Source organism: Lepidochelys olivacea (assembly GCF_965140295.1).
Source record: "Lepidochelys olivacea isolate rLepOli2 genome assembly, chromosome: 6".
NCBI lineage: Eukaryota > Metazoa > Chordata > Testudines > Cheloniidae > Lepidochelys > Lepidochelys olivacea.
In genome coordinates this window covers 118,075,367-118,099,123 of record NC_140416.1, presented here as the reverse complement: position 1 = coordinate 118,099,123, position 23,757 = coordinate 118,075,367, and the positions used below count along the sequence as shown (strand labels likewise).

General features: G+C 43.5%; 1 protein-coding gene across 3 annotated transcripts in view; it reads left to right on the top strand.

The window, feature by feature from the left end:
* The window catches only part of KIAA0586, a 134,257-nt gene that overhangs the window by 52,270 nt on the left and 58,230 nt on the right, over positions 1 to 23,757 (top strand). For all 3 annotated transcript variants that reach the window (XM_084630195.1, XM_084630194.1, XM_084630193.1), the window contains exons 17-20: positions 5,687 to 5,875; positions 6,985 to 7,172; positions 11,030 to 11,137; positions 12,704 to 12,784. In XM_084630195.1, coding sequence (XP_084486321.1) covers positions 5,687 to 5,875; positions 6,985 to 7,172; positions 11,030 to 11,137; positions 12,704 to 12,784 — 566 coding nt within the window. The remainder of the gene's footprint in view (positions 1 to 5,686; positions 5,876 to 6,984; positions 7,173 to 11,029; positions 11,138 to 12,703; positions 12,785 to 23,757) is intronic.

Sequence of the window (23,757 nt, the reverse complement as noted above, 5' to 3'; positions counted from 1 at the left end):
CAGGCTCAGGTTGGCCACCCCTGTTATAGTAGCTCAATTTAGGGTGCATTTCCCTAGTTTGTCTATGAGAAGGTCATGCGAGACAGTATCAAAAGCTTTACTAAAGTCATGATATACCAAGTTTACCGCTTCCCTCCATCTACAAGACTTGTCACCCTGTCAAAGAAAGCTATCAGGTTGGTTTGACGTGATTTGTTTTTGACAAATCCATGCTGACTGTTACTTATCACCTTATTATCTTCTAGATGTTTGGAAATTGATTGCTTAATTATTTGCTCCGTTATCTTTCCGAGTACAGAAGTTAAGCTGACTGGTCTATAATTCTCCTGGTTGTCCCTTTCCCCTTTTTATAGATTGGCATGATATTTGCCCTTTTCCAGTCTTCTGTTACCTCTCCTGTCTTCCATGACTTTTCAAAGATAATCACTAATGGCTCACATATCTCCTCAGTCAGCTCCTTGAGTATTCTAGGATGCATTTCAACAGGCCCTGGTGACTTGAAGACATCTAATTTGTCCAAGTAATTTTTAACTGTTTTTTCCCTATTTTAGCCTCTTCTGATCCTACCACATTTTCACTGCCATTCACTGTGTTAGACATCCAATCACCACCAACCTTCTTGGTGAAAACTGAAACAAAGACATCATTAAAGCACTTCTGCCATTTCCACATTTTCTGTTGTTATTCCCCCGCCTACCCTGTCCTTGGTCTTCCTCTTGCTTCTAATGTATTTGAAGAATGTTTTCTTGTTACCCTTTATGTCTTTAGCTAGTTTGATCTGTCACATAGTGTTAGTTCTTATGCCATTTGAAATGTCTGTGTGGTTTGTATGTGTTATCTTTTCATTTCTACATTAAAATGTTTGAAGTTGTTGAAATTTGTTTGTGGCAGTCAAACTTTTTTAATCAGCTGGTTACTTTTAAAAAACATTGTCTCATTTCACATAAACTTTCAGAGAGGTGAATCCTGAGCAGATCTGGTATGAGAACTAACTTTTAGGATTGTGGGTAGGATTAACTTTTGCCATTATTTTTCATAACTTAGTTTTCCATTAGCAAAACCTGGGGACTGTTCTCCCTCAAAGAAACTCATAAAGAATTGCCCTCTATCAAAATGGTTGCTATTTCCCATTGTTCTTAATACAACTGAAGCTATTGGAGACCTCTGTTTTTGTATAGTCTGTACAGGAGGAAGTTTAGCAGATATGGCCATCCCCTTGAATCATTCCCAGTGAAAGTGACACTAAGTTGCCCTTTAAGGTGTGAGGAGGCAGAGGGGGTCACTGGGAGGATCCAGAAACTATGGGAATCTGAGAAGCAGGAAGGAAACGTAGGAGAGTTGGAAGGGAATGTGGTGTGCAGAAGGGGGAAAATGAGGACATGAGTAGCAGACATGTAGGGGAATGTAGGAGGAAGCCAGAGAAATAGGAGAGGAAGTGGGGAAGAATATGAAGAGTAGGAAAGGGAGAGCAAGCATAAGGAGGAGTATAGAAGACAAGACACGATGGGAGACTGTGGAGGGAGAATGTGAGTTACCAAACAATTACATTAACTTCTCTCAATGTAAATGTGTGGATATTCAATGTACTGAAAATAGTGTGCAAAAGGGAAGGCTGATTTGGAGTCTTGTGTGATTGGAAGGAGTAGTTGGTTAGGGTGCTGGGAGGCAGTTAAAGGCTAGAGTGTGTGGTTTGTGGCAAACATGATTGAGGTAGGGATAAAGTGTGTATCTGGGGGTAGAAGAGTAGAGAGTACATATCATTAATTGTTTTAACATTTAATTTATTTGCTTATGTGACTTGTTGTCGAGGTGGGTTTTATAGAAACCGTATCTGTTTAGTAACAGAGCTTTTTGTGTTTTAACTACAGTGAGCGTTGTCAATATGCCATATGCTGTATAAACAGAGATTGACTGGATGAAGATGGGTAATTCTTTAATTTTTAAAGCAAAAACAGATCAGTTTAGGAAATAAGTCAGACTGTGCTTTAAATGTCACATGGTAATTATGATTAACAATTTAGTGGATATCAAAGAGTAGTAATGACTTGTTGTGACAGGGTCCCCTGGGTGCAACCTGGACTGTGGAACTGCTGAGCCCTCTGTCCCACCAACCTGGTATAATAAAACTATAGTAAAATAACGTAGTTATCCTGTAGTTGGAACGCTGTGCAAGTTACATTGATCTCTCTGTATCTGGTTAATAAATAAAGTAAGACATGTTTATTTTCTCTTTAGGGGAAAAAGGGGAAGAAGATGGGAATATACTGTGTCATTTCATGAGAAATTACTGTAAATAGAGCTTCCATAGAGTTAATCTAGTCCTAAGCTTTCCAACTGAAGTTTTAGCCTGAGGTAGGACGGTACTTGACTGGTACTTAAAATACCTAATTTTATTACCCGTCTTTGCCACAGAATTCTTGGGTTGACCTTGGGCAAGTTGCTTAAATCCTCTGTGCTTCAGTTCCTTGTTAGTAAAATTGGTGAAATAATACTTTCTAATAGGTATTGGAAATAATTTGTTCATGTTTTTCTGAGGTGCTGATATACTACATTGATTGAAACTATATAGTGGTATAGACTAGAAACGTGTAGACTGTTATCAAGTGACCCTTTAACTTTCTCTTTGTTAAGCTAAATAGATTGAGCTCTTTGAGTCTATCACTATAAGGCATGTTTTCTAATCACTTTAATCGTTCTTGTGGCTGTTCTCTGACCGCTGTCCAATTTATCAACATCCTTTTTGATTCCCGACCCTGGAGATTGCATACCATGTTACATAGACCACAGAACCATTGAAAGTAGTTAGCCTCATGGTTGATTGTCAAGATAATCTAATTTTATTAAAGGTTTCAGAGTAACAGCCGTGTTAAAAGTACTTGAAAATCTAGTTCAGAGAATGTACCAAGAAATTCAGATTGCCCTGTTTGCTGCTCAATCCTAATTGTTGTTTACCACTCTGCCAGTCTTTGTCATTGCAAATATTTATCATCAATGATTTTATATGCTCTTCTGGATCATCTATGAAAATGTTTAATAGGGTTGGGCCTGCTACCTATTCTTGTGGAACCCACTAGGAAACTCCCCAATTTGAGGATGTTTCCTCATTGACAACTAATTTTTGAGATCTGTCAGTTAGCCACTTCTTAATCCATTTAATGTGTGGTTTATTGTTATTGTATAGTGCTACTTTTTTAATATTGCTGTGGATCTAGAGCAACTTCAGTTCGTTAATTATCCTGGATTCACACTAGTATAATTGAGAGCAGAATTTCTCCCTTAAATCATAAAGAGTATACATATCGGTAACATTTTAGATTATTGTTTAGTGTGGTCAGGCTAGTGTAGTGTGGTCAGGCTAGTGTTGCTATGTGAGAACATAAGAATGGCCATACTGGGGCAGACCAATGGTTTGTCTAGCCCCACTATCCTGCCGTCCGAGAGTGGCCCAGTGCCAAGTGCATCAGAGGGAATGAAGAGAACAGGGCAATTATTGTGTGATCCATCCCCTGTTGTCCAGTCCCAGCTTCTGGCAGAACCTTATCTGTGTTTAAATTCTCAAGTTTAATGTGGAATAACGTACACTTTTTGCACAGAATGTGTATTGCATAGGAAGTTTTATGCATGCACAGCAAAAAATACAGTACTCAATATATGTTCCACTCGATGCTTAGATGTTGTTAAATAGGGTTAGTTTGTAAATACATTTTCAACGCTGGATTGACAAATCAGTTTTCCCATGTTGATGCTGTGTCTATATTTATGAGTGGGAAGTTTTCACAGTTTGTCCTGCTGCAGCGGTTGAAAAAGCTCCGGGTGGACAGTTAAGAAGCAAGACACAAACCCCAAATTGGTGGTGAGCTCTATACTTAGATTTTATCAATCAAATATCTAGTGTAAATGCCTCACACACCATAACATTCTTAACATTGAGTCAGAGAGAGTCCCCTTGGGTACTCCAGTCTATCTTGTCACCTAGGCAAGGTGACCTTTGTGATAGATGTTCCCTTACACCAAAAATCACAATAATAATTAGGGTACACCAAATCCCAAAGGACCAGTCACTTTACCACAGGTCAGTTGCACCTTAGCTCTCACACCAAAGACAACATATGTAGCCAATCCTATATTAAACTATCAAAAGATTTATTAACTAGGAAATGGAAATAAGAAAGTTATTTAGAAGGTTAAAGTAGGTAAACATATATGCAAACAAGTAAGTCACTCTTAATTTTGAAAAGGTAATGGAAGCTTCTATAATAAACAAGCGCTATATGTCTTTTAGGGTTAATCCATGCCAAGCACTGGCAATCTTTTGCTTATGCTTAGTAATCCTTGCTCCTCAGGGACCAAGCCGCATAAAAGTTACAGGATGTGTCTACAGATACAGTGCTGCAATGGAGAGCTTCTCTTGTCAATGTAGGTACTCCATCTCCCCGGGTAGTTATGTAGATGGAAGAAGCCCTCCCATTGACTTAGTACTGTCTACACTGGGCGTTAAATCGGTATAACTGTTGCTCAGCGGAGTGGATTTTCCATACCCCTGAGCGACGTAGTTACACCGACATAAGTTGGTAGTGTAGACCAAGCCACAGTTCCTCCTTGTGGAGACTTTTTTTATTTTTTTTCCCCTTCTACTTCGAGTTGCAAATTCAGATGTTGGGAAGAATTCAGTTGCACATCTCCTTTGCATGGAGGCCGAGAAAGCAATTCTGAAGTTCCACAATGTTTAGTTTGGTGTTGATGGGTTTTCTTTTGTTGGGCAAAATATAAGACCTGTTGGGAACTAGTATTTTACACTTGTTAATGCTTCTCTCCTGTCTGATGATTTACAGTCGAAGAAATGCACTTAAATATTACCTTATAACATAGCATACAGGTATTATAAGTGAAATTAATATATGCAACAACTTAAATGCCTTTCATAAAGTCTAAACACATTTTTGTAACTCTCATAACTATTTTAACCGTATTAACACAGAGATGAGCCACACTGGTTCCCGCTATATATTTGTTAGTGTTCAGTGAGGCCTAGGGGCATTGGCATGTGCTGCCAGGGTCAGTTTGTAGTTCATTGGATAATAAAGCCAGCAATGTATAGTATACACCTGTTGTTTCTTTTCCTAATTGGTCTTAGGCATTTTATGTTGTGATTTGTTTCTACTTAAGTTTTTGTGTTACATGTTATTTAAATGGAAGGAGAGCTGCTTTCTTTAACTAAATACAGGGTTGTATATAGAATTTCCCTTATTCCTAATGGTGTTTCACATACAGCCCTATATTTACTTTTCTCTCTTTCATAAATCCTTGAAGGTCAGCCTACTCTGTTTCGATAGCAGTTTCAGTTATCTGATCACTTGGTTTGAGTGCTGTGCAAAATAAAAACAGAAGAAAATTCATTGGCAGGGTGGAGTGCCATAAAACAGGTATTTTTGGTGGGGGAAGTTGTGAGTTTGGTGTATCTTTACAGAATTTCTTTCTGCTGTCAGTATTGAGGAATATAACATATTCATCACTTCCAGTATTTTTTATTTATTAGAACAATGGCTGGTCATACCGTCTCTGTTTTTAAAGCAGTTATACATAGTTATTACAATCAAACAATTTGTATTACATAAGCTTTATACTAGTATATGACATTGTGTGAATGCACGTGAGAGATGTATAATTTTGTTGATTCTCATTTCAGGTACTAAGGTAAGGTCAGCAAGAACACAAACCAACTCTTGCACACAGAAAGTAATAATCAGTCCTAAGAGGCAGCGGCCACTTTCTGCACCCCTTAAAGAAAGTCAGTATCTGTTCAGCCCCAGCAGAGAAATGCCTGATGTCTCCGGTCCACTTGAAGGCCATCTAATTCCTATGGCTATTCCATTAGGTAAGAACAACCAAAAGCCTAATGAGTTGTATGGGCTAGATTCGTCCCTGCTGCCTCTGAGAGAAGCATCTCTTATCTCTCTGTATCAGTGATGGCTTCTGTGCCCATGGAGATTTACAACTGCCCTTCCTTTGGGGACCCTGGTATGGGGGCGCAGTTTTAAATTCTGATGGGACTCAGTAGAAGCTTAACATGCAGAGGCTGTGGTGGGAATCTGTGTATCCTCTGTTTCTTTTAGCCAGGCCCACTCCTAGCCAGCACCACTCACACCTTGTGCTGCCCGTTTGAGGACATCCTGGCAGAGGAGAGATTGCTGGCATTTTGCACTGCAGGAGCCTCTTTCCTGGTACTCTTCCCATCACTGAGACTCTGCCTTTGGCTCTAAAGGAGGAGACAGTGTTGATCAGAGAATGAATTCTGGGCCCTGGAATTTAATCTGCATGACAGAGAGTAGATATAAATTGATCATTTCTGCCCAGCAGTTTCAATAATATTGTCCCAAGTTGATTAGAGCATATTGATCATCACTGAGATAGTTTCCTCTTGAGAGTAGATATAGTCTGAGTACTGTTAGTATATAGACAGAGGTTAATATTAAGCTGACACCTAAAGATAATAAATATACAAAAAAGAGGGGCTGCAGTCAGAGCTCACAGGATGTTCTGTCCTGAATCATATCTTGACTAACTGGCCTACTAGTTCTAGATAGGAGGACGCAGGGGGAGACTGTGTACTGTAGGTATTGATTTTATATAGCCCATATCCCGTAGATCAAAAATGTCTGTCAGTTACGATGACTCAAGCTTTTGAGTAGCACAGGTGACTGCAGTTATTGTTGTTTCATAACACTAGGTGGCACTGTAGTCAATTGAACTACTAGAAAACAATTGGGAAAATCCTCAGGCATCTAGGATTAAAAAAATTAATATGAAAAAATGCATAAAAATTTAAATGTAACTGATAAGGCACTAGATTTTGACCAGAGAGGAAGAAAATTAATCTGATTTTTATAAAATTCACAAAAACGTTCTGATTTAAATTAAGTTTAACTTTATTCTGTTTAATCAATAAATTCAAGATTTTTATGTTTCTTGACTAACTTTCTTTAGGTCAAACGCAAATTAATGGCATCTCACCACAGTCTGCTGGAGTCATTATTGGTAAACCACACCCTGTTACAGTGATTGCCTCTGTTCTTCCAGCTCCTCCAAAACCACAACCTAAGCTAAAGAAACCCAACATAGCAGTAATAGAGATGAGATCAGAAAAAAAGGACCCTCCTAAACTCACTGTGCAGGTATGAAGCAAGAACAACAACTGCTTTACTTATTAATATTTGCTAAAGATTGTTTGTATTCAAGGACAGGGTAGGCCCATTACTCAATGGGGGGGAGACAATAACAGAAAATGTGGGAATGGTGGAAGCGCTAAATGCCTTTTTTGTTTCTGTTTTCACCAAAAAGGTCAGTAGCGATCTAACAACTAACACAGTGAATACCAGTGAAAATGAGATAGGATCTGAGGCTAAAATAGGGGAAGAACAAGTTAAAAATTACTTAGACAAGTTAAAAAGAAAAGGAGTACTTGTGGCACCTTAGAGACTAACAAATTTATTTGAGCATAAGCTTTCATGAGCTACAGCTCACTTCATCGGATATCTTCAAGTCACCAGGGTGATGTCTTCAAGTCATACGTCCTAGAATACTCAAGGAGCTGACTGAGGAGATATCTGAGCGATTAGCAATTATCTTCAAAAACTCATGGAAGACTGCAGAGATTCCAGAGCATGGGAAGAGAGAAAAGATAATGCCAATCTATAAAAAGGAGAATAAGGACAACCCGGGTAATTACGACCAGTGGGGGGAAAAAAATCTAACTAGCTTCAAGACTGAGCTTGATAAGTTTATGGAGGGGATGGTATGATGAGACTGCCTACGGGACGGCTAGCAGCAAATATGTCCAAAGGCCAGTGATGGGACACTAGATGGGGAGGGTTCCGAGTTACTACAGAGAATTCTTTCCCAAGTGTCTGGCTGGTAGGTTTTGGCCATGTGCTCAGGCTCTAACTGAACGCCATGTTTGGAGTTGGGAAGGAATTTTCCCCTGCGTCAGATTGGCAGGGACCCCATTGGGTTTTCGCCTTCCTGTGCAGCGTGGGACACGGGTCACTTGCAAGTTTAAACTAATGTAAATGCTGGATTCTCTGTAACTTGAAGTCTTTAAATCATGATTTGAGGACTTCAGTACTCAGCCAGATGTTAGGGGTCTATTATAGGAGTGGGTGGGTGAGGTTCTGTGGCCTGCAGCGGGTCAGACTAGATGATCATAATGGTCCCTTCTGACCTCAAAGTCTATGAATCTGAGACCAGTCAGCTTAACTTCAGTAATCAAAAAGATAATGGAGCAAATAAGCAATCAGTTTGCAAACACCTAGAAGATAATAAGGTGATAAGTAACAGTCAACGTGGATTTGTCAAGAACAAATCGTGTCACACCAACCTAAAAGCTTTCTTTGACAGGGTAACAAGGCTTGTGGATAGGTGGGAAGCAGTTGATGTGATATATCTTGACTTTAGTAAGGGTTTTGATACTATCTCACATCACCTTCTCATAAACAAACTAGGGAAATATAGCCTAAATGGTTCTACTGTAAGGTGGGTGCATAACTGGTTGGAAAACCATTCCCAGAGAGTACATATCAGTGGTTCACAGTCAAGCTGTGGAGTCCCACACGGATTGGTCCTGGGTCCGGTTTTGTTCAATATCTTCACAAATGATTTAGATAATGGCATAGAGAGTACACTTGTAAAGTTTGTGGACGTACCAAGTTGGGAGGGGTTATCAGTGCATTAGAGTATAGAATTAAAATTCAAAATGATCTAGATAAACTGGAGAAATGGCCTAAAGTAAATAGGATGAAATCTAGTAAGGACAAAGTCAAAGTACTCCATTTAAGAAGGAACAATCATACACATACAAAATGGGAAATGACTGCCTAGGAAGGAATCTGCGGGTTGTAGTGGATCACAAGCTAAATATGAGTGAACTGTGTAACACTGTTGCCAAAAAGCAAACATCATTCTGGGATGTATTAGCAGGAGTGTTGAAAAGCAAGACACAAGAAATAGTTCTTCCACTCTACTCTGCGCTGATAAGGCCTCAGTGGTGTATTGTGTCCAATTCTGGGCGCCACATTTCAGGAAAGACGTGGACAAATTGGAGAAAGTCCAGAGGAGCAAAAATGATTAAAGGTCTAGAAAACATGACCTATGAGGAAAGATTTTTAAAAATGGGTTTGTTTAGTCTGGGGAAGAATACACGGAGAGGAGACATGATAATAGTTTTCAAATACATAAAAGGTTGTTACGAGGAGGATAGGACAAGAAGCAATGGGCTTACATTGCAGTAAGGGAGGTTTAGGTTGAACGTTAGGAAAAATTTCCTGTCAGGGTAGTTAAGGACTGAAACAAATTGTGGAATCTCTGTCATTGGAGGTTTTTAAGAACAAGTTAGACAAACACCAGTCAGGAATGGTCTAGTTCAGGGGTTCTCAAATTGGGGGTCGGGACCTGTCAGGGGGTCGCGAGGTTATTACATGGAGGGTCGCGAGTTGTCAGCCTCCACCCCAAACCCCACTTTGCTTCCAGCATTTATAATGGTGTTAAATATATAAAAAAGTGTTTTTAATTTATAAGGGGGGGTTGCACTGAGAGGCTTGCTATATGAAAGGGGTCACCAGTACAAAAGTTTGAGAACCACTGGTCTAGTTAATAATTAGTCTTGCCTTGAGTGCAGGGGTCTGGACTAGAGGATCTATGATGGTCTTTTCCAGTTCTACACTTCTGTGATTCTTTGTGAATGATTTGGTATTGGTGGATGCCTTTTCTCTTAATGTTAACACCATATGGTATAGTGTAAACAAAAATCAGTCATCCTGTGCAAATTGTTTTGAAATTTTTTACAATTATTTTTATTATTTAACCAGAATAGAGTTGTTTGGAAAAAGAACATATCTGAAAGTATAATCCTTGTGTTGAGGAGAAAACAGCCCTGTGATTTTTTTTAGAGGGAGACTTTCATGCTGGAGCAAACTTGAAAAGGAGAGTTTAATTTATTTAAAACAATAGCAATTTACTTGGCTGAATGCTTTGCCATTTAAAATCTTTGTTTAAATATGAGTTTCCTTGCAACACAGTTTCCCTTCAGACCAGTCAACCACTGAAGTCCTAATTCCATGTTTGTGATATGAGTCTGTTGTCATGGAAATGGAAAAGAATGTTTTGTCAAAAATTCAGTATTTTGTTTTCATTGGAGAATCAAACTGAAGCAGAAGATATGCTGTCAGTATTCCCCTCTCTCCCCTCCCCCCTTTAAATAGAACTACTTTGGAATAATAGAAGTCAGAAATTAAAAAAAAAAATCCCAGACAGAACATGTAGTCCATCCCTCTGCCAGTGCACTACTTTTCTCATCAACACACTTTTTTGGTAGTGCTTTGTTCAGTTTAGCTTTAAATGTTCCAAGTGATGAGGCTTTTGTCAAAGATTTAAACTAGTACTTACATTTCTTTTTGATGCATTTGTGTACCTGTTGAAAAATCTTTGTCACTGCAAAGAACATAACCACTCTAATTCTTCTTCTAACTGTTTTGTACAAAGATTGTACATCTATTACAATGTGTCTATTACAAAATTAATAGTTACTGCTTATTACTTAAAAGTACACTTAACAACACAGTTGTTTATAAGGCAACATAAATGACCCATTAATCAATCAATCACAGAATTCTGAATAATTGATGTGAATTGGGGTGGTGTATTTATTATGTAAAATTACCATACATGTGTTTGGCAATTAAAACATACAAGATGACAAGGTCCCAGGGTGTTAATCTATTATAGATAACAAAACTGAAGACCTCAAATGAAATGGAGAGCAGTAAAAGTAAGATAACAGAAAAAAAGGAGAAGGAAGTACTCTTGGGGGAATGTTCTTAGTTTGTTTATTATGTTAAATCTGTCTTTAAAATCCAGTCCTGATCAGGTGGAGGCATGACAATGGGGAGCCATTCCATGTTCTTATGAAAAGTTTGAACAGAGGAAAATTTAATTAATACAGACTTAGACTTTGGACTTGTGGTGTTTTCCATTTTAGGTATTACCAAATGTAGATATTGACAGTCTTTCAAATGACAGCGTGAGTATAAACCAGGCTCCTACAAGCTCTGAAGCAGCACTTCCTCCTGTCAGCAGTCTGATTCAGGTATTGGTCTAAATGCCTAAGAATCGGTGTTAGTTTGATAAGTAGATATTAATACATTAATGTTCAATTACTATCAAATGATCTAATGTAGTATTCCTTCTTTGTTAAAGAAAGTAGGCTCACTAGTAAACAGAAAAGAGAACTAAATTGCGACTTCTAAGATGGGTGGGTTTTTATTTATTTATTTTAAACAAAATCTTTAACAGGGTGTAGATCGTTAATTTCCTTCCATCCCTGAGTAAGGGATGGTGCGTAGCTGTGCCTACCCCAGGAACAGCATAGGGAAAGAATTGTGACTCTTTTGCGGCGGGGAGGAGGAAGTAATCTGCTGTTGGCCCAAACCAGGAGCACATTGCTTCTCCATCCAGGCAGGCTGAGCTGTATTAGCTGGCACATGGAAGAGAGAAGACTTCACCTACTCCTTTCGCCCTTTATGTCCGTTCCCTGTCCACCTGCCTTGGGTGGGGAATAGTGGCCCTGTGTATCACCTCACCGCCCTGCACACAGACCGACAATACAAGGTAGCTGTGTAAGAGAGTAAGGAGGTGCCTTGTGCTCCCTTACACAGCAACACAGGCAAGCCACTAACTACTCGGTGAGATGCTATGGCCTATATTGTGCAGGTCAGACTAGATGATCATAATGGCCCCTTCTGGCCTTCAGATCTACGAATCATGATTTTACCCATATCACTTTTCAGGAGTTGTCATAGAGCATTTAGGAAATAATAAAGATTGTGTGTGACTTCCAGGCAGAAAACTATGTAAAGAATGTTAAGGTTGCAAACTGAAGTGTATGATTACAAGATCATGTATTGTTTCTTCCACAGGACCTCTGCCTCATTCAGTACACAGGCTGAACTATGTGAACTGAATGAGGCAACTGTTCAATATATCTTTTTTCCTTAACTGTTCAGCATGTGTGAGTCTGCTTCATTCACTGCACACCAACCAGCCTCCTCACTGCATGAGGTGAAGTTCCTGCAGACCCCTGCCTCATTCACTACACAACTCATTCATCATTCCGCTGAACTCTCATTCTTATTCTGCCACTGAATGAGGCAGTGTTCTCCCCGTCCCCCATCACACCCCCTCCCCCCGCAAAAGAGCTTGTGATCATGTAATTAAAAACTAGTTTGTAATGATTATGCACAAGGAAGTAGAGTTAAGGTTGCTTTGGGGAACCTTAATTTAGGTATTGAGTGATTCACTTTGCAGTCATTTGTTCCTCTCTTGTGTATTTTAAAAAAAAAAGTTTGATAGTTATAACAATAATTTTGTCCTGAGATTCTGAAGCGGAGATATTCTATTAAATCCTACAGCCAAGTCCAAGGAGTGCTAGCATTCATTTTATTGAATTGCTTAATGGATACCATCCAGTCCTCTTTCTGGTCTATAGAGAAATCCCTCTGTTAGGATAAAACATTTTTGCATGGTGGTTGTTTAAGATCTAATTAGTGTGCAACAAGATGGTCACTGTAGCTTGATCATATTCTCAGTATAAAGTTTTTCTACAGTTATACCTTCTTAATTTCAGATGTGTATGTTTTTGTCTACCTTTTATAAGGGTCCAGAACAAACTCAGTATGAGGAGGAAGATATAAAGTTCCCAGGAACTAATTTTGTGGATGTTACTGATGTTATTCAGGTAATTACATCCCAAAGATGCCTTCAGTTCTGTTCTGTTCCTCAATATGAAATAAAGCATTAAAAATTGTACTTTATACAATATATGCGTCTTGTTTAGTTTAGCTTTATCTGAGATTGAAAGGGGTAGTTTTAAATGGTTGGATGCCAAGTAATTTTGTTTTTAAATGACTAAAAACATTTGGTTGGGAGAAACAAGAAATGATAGGCCAGCTCTTACTTACTGGTTTCAGAGTAGCAGCCGTGTTAGTCTGTATTCGCAAAAGGAAAAGGAGTACTTGTGGCACCTTAGAGACTAACAAATTTATTTGAGCATAAGCTTTCGTGAGCTACAGCTCACTTCATCGGATGCATGAAGGAAGAGAGTTAACTTAATTTTAAGAACTGGGTTTTAATTGTACATGCCTAGACTCCTTAGAAATAAAGACATGCCGTCAAAGAACAGCACTTCAGAGTCAATAGTGGTACTAGAATTCGAGACCTACCTATATGTGCACTTATTGGAGAATAGCAATGAAGTAAGTTAATATCAAGTATTCTGACAGAGCATAGATCATTTGGTGATGTTGCAGCCCTTGAAAATGAATTGCGTATATTGTGTTCTTATTACCAAATGGATTTTGGAAATAAAAGTAAGAAAAACTGTCAGTAATACCCTGTAAGTATACGAACATGCAAATAACCTTATTGACAGCCAGTCAGAGAGCTCCATTTGTGACCAGTATGATAAATTCACTTCAGAAATATATGTATTAAATGTACAGTATATCAAAGAATATGTTCCAGTCTTGTCAAAACTATGCAAATGACTCTTTAAAATAATGACCAGAACTTCTCTAAAAGAACTAATAAATCTACTTGGGCAGTTTTTTTCTATTTGCACAAAGGCTTATTCTTTAAAAACGAACAGGGAAACTACTTAAGAAATCAATTTAAGAAATAACAATAAAAAGAACCTAGCAGCATCTAAATTCTTTAAATGTTAATATGAGTTCTCCATTTTTCATATTTCTCCAGGATTGCTTTTATTTTTTGTTGTTGGCAATGGCCTGCATTTTAACCACAAAGCAAAATAGTGTTTCAATGGCAACACATGTTTGGCTCATGACCATATATATAGTGTTCTTAAAGACAAACATAATGTGGAGCCATAAAATCAGGTCTCTGGAGTGACAGAAATATTTAAGACCTCAAAAGCATCCTCTTTTATAGTAATAGCTTTGCTTTGAATGTGCATGGAGATATGTCCATAAAATGTTATGCAGGAAAACTGGCCTTTTTCCCCCATGAAAAGTAAATTTGTTAGAAGTTAAGAAGATAAGTATTTGTCAAAAAACTTCCTGTTTTTTCAATTTCATGTGGACAGGATTTTTTGGTACTTTGGTCCATGAGTTTTCTCTGAGTTCAGTACTTCTCTCTGATTTCTTGTGGTAGAAGATAGGTCCAGAAGATACTGAAGATGTTAAAATGCTAATTTTAGTTAGCTACTCTGTCACTGGATAATGCAGCAGTTCCCAAATTTTTGAAAGTTGAGTCCCCTTAGAGGAAGATGAAATCTGTTGTACCCCCATTGCTGTCCTGCCATGTCATGTTAAAGGCCTACCTGTGGTAATGTATAACCCTTCTGCATTTGCCCTCTTATCTCTTGGTGCAACTTGCACTTTGGGGAAATGCTAGGGTAGAACTTCAAGTTACACCCTTTCTTTTTCTTTATGCTTTGGAGGGCAGTGAAATAATTAACTCTGTTGACAATCAATGTATCCTCATTAGCATTGGAGTTAGCACCCATTGAAATAAATGGGACAGTTCACACCCTAGAGCTGTTGTTTCAGGCTCTCATTTTGAAGGTTTCTCCTCAACAATAATTGTTAGAGACTATGTACACAGAAGAGTTTTAACAGTGTTACCAGTATAGCCATCCCATCCATGTGGACACTCGTGTTCTGCAGTCTGGTGTCAACCCCAATTCTGATACATATGAACTATTCCCTTCCTATGTGTAGTTTTGAGGGACAGTTCAACACTGCAGTACGCAGCCAGATGTTGGCCACAAGTAGCATCTTACTAGATGTCCTTGGAAAAGAATCAAAGTATTCAGATTTCTCAGAGCAGTCAGACTGGTTAGACCTGAAGTCAGACCAGTCTTTCCTAAATGGGACTTACCACTGGCGCTGAAAGCACCCTTTTAAACCATTTACATGGATCCTCACCTTTCTACAGATCTATCAAAACCTATTTCTTGGTTGCTTTCACAACTTCTAGATGAGTCTTTAAGTTGGCAGCTTTATCTATACATAAATCTCATTAAGTCATTCATAATGACAAAGTGGTATGAAGGAACTCATAATCTTTCTTGTCAAAAGTGAACTCATCTTTTCGTGCCACATAGGGGACAGCATCCTGCAGAAAAGCTGTGGCATAATATGGATGCTTTTGGAGTACTAAAGAGATATATGGAGTGCACTGATTCAATGAGAAGATTGGCTTCCTTGTTCATCTCCTTTCATCCGAAGTAACAAGAGCTCCAGCTATCCAAATTATGTCTGGCTAGATGGATCAGATTATGCATTGTCAAGGCATACAAGGCATCAGGTTGAACCTGTTTTGACAGAATCAAAATACGCTCCACAAGATCTACGGTGTCTTTAGGCACTTTCTGCCCATGTTCTTCCCCTGAGGAGATCTGCTGGGCAGCAACATGGTCCTTTATTAACCCTTTTATTAGACACTATAAGGTGGACTTTCTATCCTCTGCAGAAGAGTCCTTCAAAAGGAAGGTGCTGCACGCATTGATCCAGAAGTTGCTTTCTGTTTTGGCAATTGATGGGAAAAGCCCTTCCTTCACTTCTTATTCTACTTCTTCATCCCTCCCTAGTCCTGTTCTCTCCTCCTACTTCCCACATGTGACAGTACTGTGGGAGACATAGGGTTATAGAATGGGAAATTTCTTATCTGATAATATCCTTTACAATAGTAGCAGCATCCACAGTTCTTCTTTGAGTGATTGCTCATGTATTCCACAATAGGTGTGCATGCTCACCACGTGCACCGGTGCCAGAAGTTTTTCCCCTAGCAGTACCTGTAGGGGGGAGCACCCCCTGCAGCCTCTGGAGTGTCACCTGCCTGGCGCGGTATAAGGGGAGCTGCGTACTCCCCCCACCCTGAGTTCCTTCTTGCCAGCAGTGAAGGTGCGTCGGAACTGCTCTACTCCAGCTTTGCTGCAGCTCGTCCCCAGAACTGTTCTTTTGTTCGTTCAGCGTTAGTACCTGTAATTAGTTTAGTTTAGTTAGTCAGTGAGCCCGGGCCGGGGCATGTCCCGCGCCCTGTGGTTTAAGTCATGCGGCTCTTGTAGGCTTTCTGTGCCAAGAAGTGACCCAGACGCACACTGTTTGCGCTGCTTGGGAGAAACCCATATCAACGAAAGGTGCAAGATTTGCAAGTCGTTTAAGCCTCGGACCAAAAGAGAAAGGGACATTAGGCTCCGGGCCATCCTGATGGAGTCAGTGCTGACCCTGACCTCAGCACACCGCTCCAAACTGGTACCCAGCACCGCGGCATCGGTACGCGGCGAACCTCCGGTGTCATCGACCAGTCGGGGCACTCCAAGAGGGCCAGGAAGACCCTCTTTTCGCAGTGGCACAGACGGAAGTCTGGGACAGAGGCTAGGCCCGTGTCGGGCAGTCCTCGATCCCCACTGGGCCCCAGGCCTCCGACTCAGCGTAGTAGCCCAGCCCCTTCAGAACAGGCCTCTCCGGATGTCCGAATGCTGTCCACCCCTGAAGCTCTCCAGGCGGCATGGGACATTCTGTCCACGCCGGTGCCTGGAGCGCTACTGATGTCGGCCCCGCACTCCAGAGGCAAGCCGCCACTGGGATCTCCGCAGTCGCCTCCGGCCCAGTACCGGTCTCGATCGAGAGAACGTTCCCCATGCCAATCACCCCCTAGCGATCGCTCAGGGCAGAGTCCAGGTGGATCAACCTCGGCGCCAACCAGACTGTCTGGCTTGGTTCCGTCCGGCTGGGACTCGCGGCACCACTCATCCTCAAGGAGCAAATATCAGCGGGAGCACAGCGGGCGTCGCCATCAGTCCTCCTCTCGGAGAGGGTACCGCAGTCAGTCGTGGCATGGTTGTCGACACCGTTCCCGCTCGGACTCCCACTCCAAGTCTCTGCCAAGACAATGCACTGCCGGGCGTCGATTGCCAGCTTTTCACTGTTGCGGGTCCGCCCATCGAGGCCGTTCACGGAGCAGCTGTTACCGCTGGTATTGGTCCTCCATGTCGAGATCGCGGTCCCATGACTGTCGTAGATCCCGGCACTGCTGCTCCTCCTGGTCCAGAAACAGCAACAGATCTTACGCCAGCCATAGCCATTCATAGCTGTCCTTCGATGGGCAAGGCCAGCCAACCCGAACAACCAGCCCCGCTGGTGCCACAGCAGATGCAGTGGCACGGAGCATCATGGCCGGCCCAATGGTACCAGTGGGCACTGTGGCCTCCGGCGCAGCCCCCGGTGGGAACTCGCTCGGTGGCTGGAGCTTCGGAGGCACCGTCGGCCTCCCTCTCCAGACCCCCAAGAAAGGAGGTGGTGGGACGTGCGTCCTCGGCACCGTGCCCAGAGTCCAACCCGGAGGAGGCGATTGCAGCCCTGCCCCCCCCGTATCCTGCAGGAGGACTTCAGAGCCACCAAGAACTCTTAAAGAGGGTGGCAGCAAGCCTCCACCTCCAGGCAGAGGAGATGGAGGAGCCCTCAGATTCCCTGTTTAACGTGTTGTCCCCATCGACACTGGATAGGGTGGCCTTGCCTCTCCATGAAGGGGTGGCTAAGATTTCAAATGCCCTGTGGCAAACAGCGGTCTCGTTGACTCCATCTCTAAAAAGGTGGAACGCAAGTACTTTGTACCCACTAAGGGGCGTGAGTATCTGTATACTCACCCGGTCCCCAACTCTCTGTATATAGGATACAGAAGGACCTAGACAAATTGGAGGATTGGGCCAAAAGGAATCTGATGAGGTTCAATAAGGATAAGTGCAGGGTCCTGCACTTAGGACGGAAGAACCCAATGCACAGCTACAGACTAGGGACCGAATGGCTAGGCAGCAGTTCTGCGGAAAAGGACCTAGGGGTGACAGTGGACGAGAAGCTGGATATGAGTCAGCAGTGTGCCCTTGTTGCCAAGAAGGCCAATGGCATTTTGGGATGTATAAGTAGGGGCATAGCGAGCAGATCGAGGGACGTGATCGTTCCCCTCTATTCGACATTGGTGAGGCATCATCTGGAGTACTGTGTCCAGTTTTGGGCCCCACACTTCAAGAAGGATGTGGATAAATTGGAGAGAGTCCAGCGAAGGGCAACAAAAATGATTAGGGGACTGGAACACATGAGTTATGAGGAGAGGCTGAGGGAGCTGGGATTGTTTAGCCTGCAGAAGAGAAGAATGAGGGGGGATTTGATAGCTGCTTTCAACTACCTGAAAGGGGGTTCCAAAGAGGATGGCTCTAGACTGTTCTCAATGGTAGCAGATGACAGAACGAGGAGTAATGGTCTCAAGTTGCAGTGGGGGAGGTTTAGATTGGATATTAGGAAAAACTTTTTCACTAAGAGGGTGGTGAAACACTGGAATGCGTTACCTAGGGAGGTGGTAGAATCTCCTTCCTTAAAGGTTTTTAAGGTCAGGCTTGACAAAGCCCTGGCTGGGATGATTTAACTGGGAATTGGTCCTGCTTTGAGCAGGGGGTTGGACTAGATGACCTTCTGGGGTCCCTTCCAACCCTGATATTCTATGATTCTATGATTCCCTGGTGGTCGAGTTGGTCAACCACAGGGAACGGCAGGGTCAGCTAGCCCCGACCGCAAAGAACAAAGACTCTTGGAGACTGGACTCTTTCGGAAGGAAAAATTTATTCATCTTGGGGCTTCCAGTTACGAGTGGCAAACCATCAGGCTCTCCTGGGCTAGTACGAATTCAGTCTGTGGGGCTCCCTGCCCAAGTTTGAGGACTCCCTCCAGGAGCACAATAGGAAGGAGTTTCCAGGCGCTAGTGGAGGAAGGGGCAGCGGCTGCTAGGGCATCCCTGCAGGCAGCCTTGGATGCTGCGGATATGGCCGCACGATCAATGGCCTCCGCGATGTCTGTGAAACGGGCGTCATGGCTCCTGCTCTCTGGGCTGTCCAGCGAGGCTCAGTATTCCATGCAGGATCTCCCGTTTGACGGGAAAGCTCTGTTTGCGGAGGAAACGGATACAAGGCTGCATGGCATGAAGGAATCCTACACAACCCTCCAGACTCTGGGCCTCTATGTTCCAGTTCTGGCAAAACCTAAGTTCAAGCCGCAGCAGACGCTGGCCCAGGCTGCCCTCCTGAAGTATGAGGCCAACCATAAGAAGCAGCAGGACTATAAGAGACGCCTTCAGAGGCAGTCTCGGCCTGCCCCCCAGCCTGGGTCCTCCAAGGGCAAGCAGGTGGGGAAAAGGCATTTTTGACGGGACGCTTGGGGGCACCTCATCAGGGATCCACCCCCAATAAAGCTTCCCTTCTCCAACCAGTTGTGTGCTTTCCTCCCAGAATGGTTGCCGCTAACCTCGGACTGATGGGTCCTCAACACCATCTCCCAGGGTTACACCCTCCAATTTACTTCCTCCCTGCCCAACCACCCCCCACCCCGTCCCCCTTGGGGGATCCCTCGCACGAAGCTCTGCTCGAGCAGGAGGTGGGTCGGCTCCTAGGTCTAGGAGCGATAGAGGTGGTGCCTGAGGAGTTCACAGGCAAGGGGTATTACTCCCATTATTTCCTTATCCCGAAGGCCAAAGTGGGGCTCAGGCCCATCCTTGACCTCTGAGGTCTGAACCAGTACATGGTGAAGCTCTAGTTCTGCAAGGTCTCCCTGGCCTTCATCATCCCCTCCCTGAATCCCGGGGACTGGTACACTGCCCTCGATCTACAGGACATGTACTTCCACATCCACATATTCGAGGGGCACAGACCCTTCCTCTGTTTTGTGGTGGGACAGAATCACTAACAATTCACAGTCCTACCGTTTGGTCTGTCTACTGCCCCCAGGGTGTTTACAAAATGCATGTCGGTGGTAGCGGCCTACCTCAGACAGCGGGGGGTCCAGATATTTCCCTATCTGGACGATTGGCTTGTCAAGGGCACCTCCCGGTCGCAGGTGAGGGATCACGTGGTGCTCCTCCTGTCCACGTGCACCGCCTTTGGCCTGTTGGTAAACAACACCAAGTCCACGTTAGTCCCAGTCTAATGCGTAGAGTTTATCGGGGTGCTCCTGGATGCAGCGTTGGCCAAGGCCTCTCTCCCGCCAGGCAGATTCGAGACCCTGAAAGGTCTCATCGACTCAGTCACAAGGTTCCCAGTGACAACAGCCAGGGTTTGCCTACAACTCTTGGGTCACATGTTGGCGTACACGTATGTGGTTCATTACGCCAGGGTCAGGATGAGGCCCCTCCAGCTCTGGTTGGCCTCGAAATTCTCCCAGGCCACAGACAGGAAGGACAAGGTCCTCACCGTGCCGGACCCTGTGATCACCTCCCGATGGTGGTGGTCCGCCCCAAACAACATGCTCCAAGGGATCCCATTCAGGGACAGGGCGCCATCATTGGAACCGGGGTCCGATGTGTCGGACCTGGGTTGGGGGGCTCATGTGGGGAACTTTCAGACCCAAGGCCTGTGGTTGGCTCAAGACCTGACCTTACATATAAACGTCAAGGAGCTCAGGGCATTGTGGCTGGTGTGTATGGCCTTCCGCTCGCACCTGGAGGGCAAGGTAGTCAGGGTCCTCACGGACAACACAGCCTCAGTGTTCTATATCAACAGGCAGGGCGGGGCTCGATCCTCTGACCTCTGCCATGAAGCCCTCAGGCTGTGGGACTTCTGTATAGCCCACGACATCCACCTGAAGGCCTTCCACCTACCGGGTGCCCGGAACGAGAGGGCAGATCGCTTGAGCAAGGACTTTTCCTCGCAACACGAGTGGTCCCTCCACCCGGAAGTGGCCCACCGACTCTTCCGAAGGTGGGGAACTCCCCAAATGGACCTGTTCATGACTCAGCAGAACCGGCGATGCCCCCAGTTCTGCTCCGGGGTGGGTCTGGGGAAGGGCATTCTCTCCGATGCCTTTCTCTTATCCTGGTCAGCCCAGCTTCTCTACGCCTTTCCTCCGTTCCCTCTAATAAGCAGGGTCCTGGAGAAGATAAAGACGGACAAGGCCTGGGTCCTCCTGATTGTCCTGGTGTGGTCCAGGCAGCATTGGTACGGGACCCTCACGGGCCTGGCAGTAGCTCCGCAGTGGCTGTTGCTGCTCCACCCAGACCTGCTGTCTCAGGACCAGGACCGCCTCCTCCACCCCAACCTGGCAGCTCTTCACCTCGCTGTGTGGCTGCTCAGTGGTTAGGTGGAGAGGAAAGGACGTGCTCAGAGCAGGTTCAGCACGTCCTCCTCGAAAGTAGACGGCCCTCCACTCGCCGCGCTTATTTGGCGAAGTGGTCCCGGTTTTCTAGGTGGGCGGCAGACCAGGGTGTCTCCCTGGTGACCGCCCCGATCCAGCTTATCCTTGATTACCTCCTCCACCTGAGGGCCCAGGGCCTGATGCCCTCGTCAGTCAAGGTGCATCTGGCAGCCATGTCGGCCTTCCATCCACCCGTGCAAGGGTACACGGTATTTTCCCATGCTATGACTGGCCGATTCCTTAAGGGTTTGGACCGTCTTTTTCCATATTCTAGACCCCCGGTCCCGCAGTGGGACCTAAACCTGGTGTTGGCTTGTCTCATGGGGCCCCCGTTTGAATCACTGGCCACTTGCTCCTGGTCTCACCTCTCATGGAAGGTGTCCTTCCTGGTTGCAGTCAACCTGGCCAGGCGAGTCTCGGAGCTCAGGGCCCTGACCTCTGAGCCGCCGTACATGGTCTTTCAGAAAGACAAGGTCCAGCTCCGTTCACACCCCACATTCCTCCCAAAGGTGGTCTCCGCCTACCACATGGACTTTTTTCTACCAGTCCTCTGCCCCAAGCCTCACACATCTAGTGAGGAGCGCCGTCTCCACACGCTCGACCTGAGGCGAGCTCTGGCTTTCTACCTCGAGCGGACCAAGCCATTCAGAAAGTCCTCGCAATTGTTCGTCGCCTCGGCTGCGTGCCTGAGGGGCCAGCTGATTTCCACTCAGCGGCTTTCCAATTGGATCACTTTGTGCATCCATTCCTGTTATGAGCTGGCGGGTGTCCCCCCGCCACCCATTGTGAGGGCACACTCAACTCAGGTGCAGGCCTCGTCGGCTGCCTTTGTGGCCCACGTCCACATCCAGGACATTTGTAAGGCCGCCACGTGGTCTTCAGTTCACACATTCACCTCGCACTGTGCGATCATCCCCCAAACCAGGGATGACGCCGGGTTTGGCAGGGCTGTTCTCCATCATGGGAACTTGTGAACTCCTACCCACCTCCAACAGATGTAGCTTGGAATCACCTATTGTGGAATACACATGAGCAATCACTCGAAGAAGAAAAGACAGTACCTTTTCTGTAACTGGTGATCTTCGAGATGTGTTGCTCATGTCTATTCCACATCCCACCCTCTTTCCCCTCTGTCAGAGTTGTCTGGCAAGAAGGAACTGAGGGTGGGGAGAGCGCACAGCTCCCTTTATACCACGCCAGGCAGGTGCCACTCCAGGGGTTGCGGGGGGCACTCCCCCCTACGGGTACTGCTAGGGGAAACACTTCCAGCACCGGTGCACGTGGCAAGCACGCACACCTATTGTGGAATAGACATAAGCAACACATCTCTAAGAACAACACTTATGGAAAAGGTAACTCTCTTTTCTTCCTTCCCTGAATGGCTGCTTATTCAAAGGGCAAAATATAATTTTTGTACCTACAGTATGTGGGCCATTTAGCCTATTGTACATAGTTTACGAGTTGGCATTGAAGTTATTCTTACTAATCATATTCTACTTGTTTTTACGCAACTTTGGAATCAACGATCTGGTAACAAGCTGGAGCAGAGGGTGTGACCAGCAGAAATGTAAAAACAGGATGTTTCATTATTGTCAGAACATTCCCCTCCTTTTTCCTCTAAATGAAATTTTGGCAAAATCAACAAGATTTTGCAAAGGATTTTGGTATAGATGGAACTGCATTTTCCCATGAAAAATGGTTCCATCTACGTTTTTCTGACTAGCTGTACTCATCAGGATGAGTTTTTCAAAGAGGACATCTAATGCAGCCAAAGCCTACACCATGAAAGCCTTTGAAAATCAACAGTGTCAAAAAATAAATTCATGATTAAGTTATTGGAGAACTTTGATAAGAGACTATTAATATATTTTTCAATTATAAAACAAAATTCTCATATTTTACCTGATCATTTCTGCCATTTTTTATTTCTATAACATTATGTGAATATACTTTTGAGATCTAAATAGAGAGGGCCTCAACTTGATACTTTGAAAAATAGAATGATTAATATTCCAACTAGATCTAAAATAACTTCTAATTTGTCATTTTTTTGGTTGGTTGTCATGATAGACATTTTCAAAGGTCCCTTAGGAGGTGAAATGCAGAATTAACTACATATCATTCAGGACAAGACTGGAAGAGATGACATATAAATAGGTTTAGTCTGTATAATTAAAGGCTGAACATAATTTTTGTATTTAATTTTCAGTGAAGATTATGTATTATCCCAAAATGAATATAATATATACTTCTCTGTTCAGATTGGTATACTAATACAAATATATTTTAAAATTTTATGTATGTGATTTGGAAATGTAGAAAAACCGCTGAAGTTTTACCCAGAAACTATTAATTGCATTTGCATTGAGATTTATTGCATATACTTACTTTATTTAATCCAGATGTCTGCATTTTAAACACGTTAGAAAAGATTATATTAAATGGGAGACATCAAAGAAAATTTGTAAGAGTTAATATAGTCAGTAGAAAGAACACGCATAATGAAACACCAGAC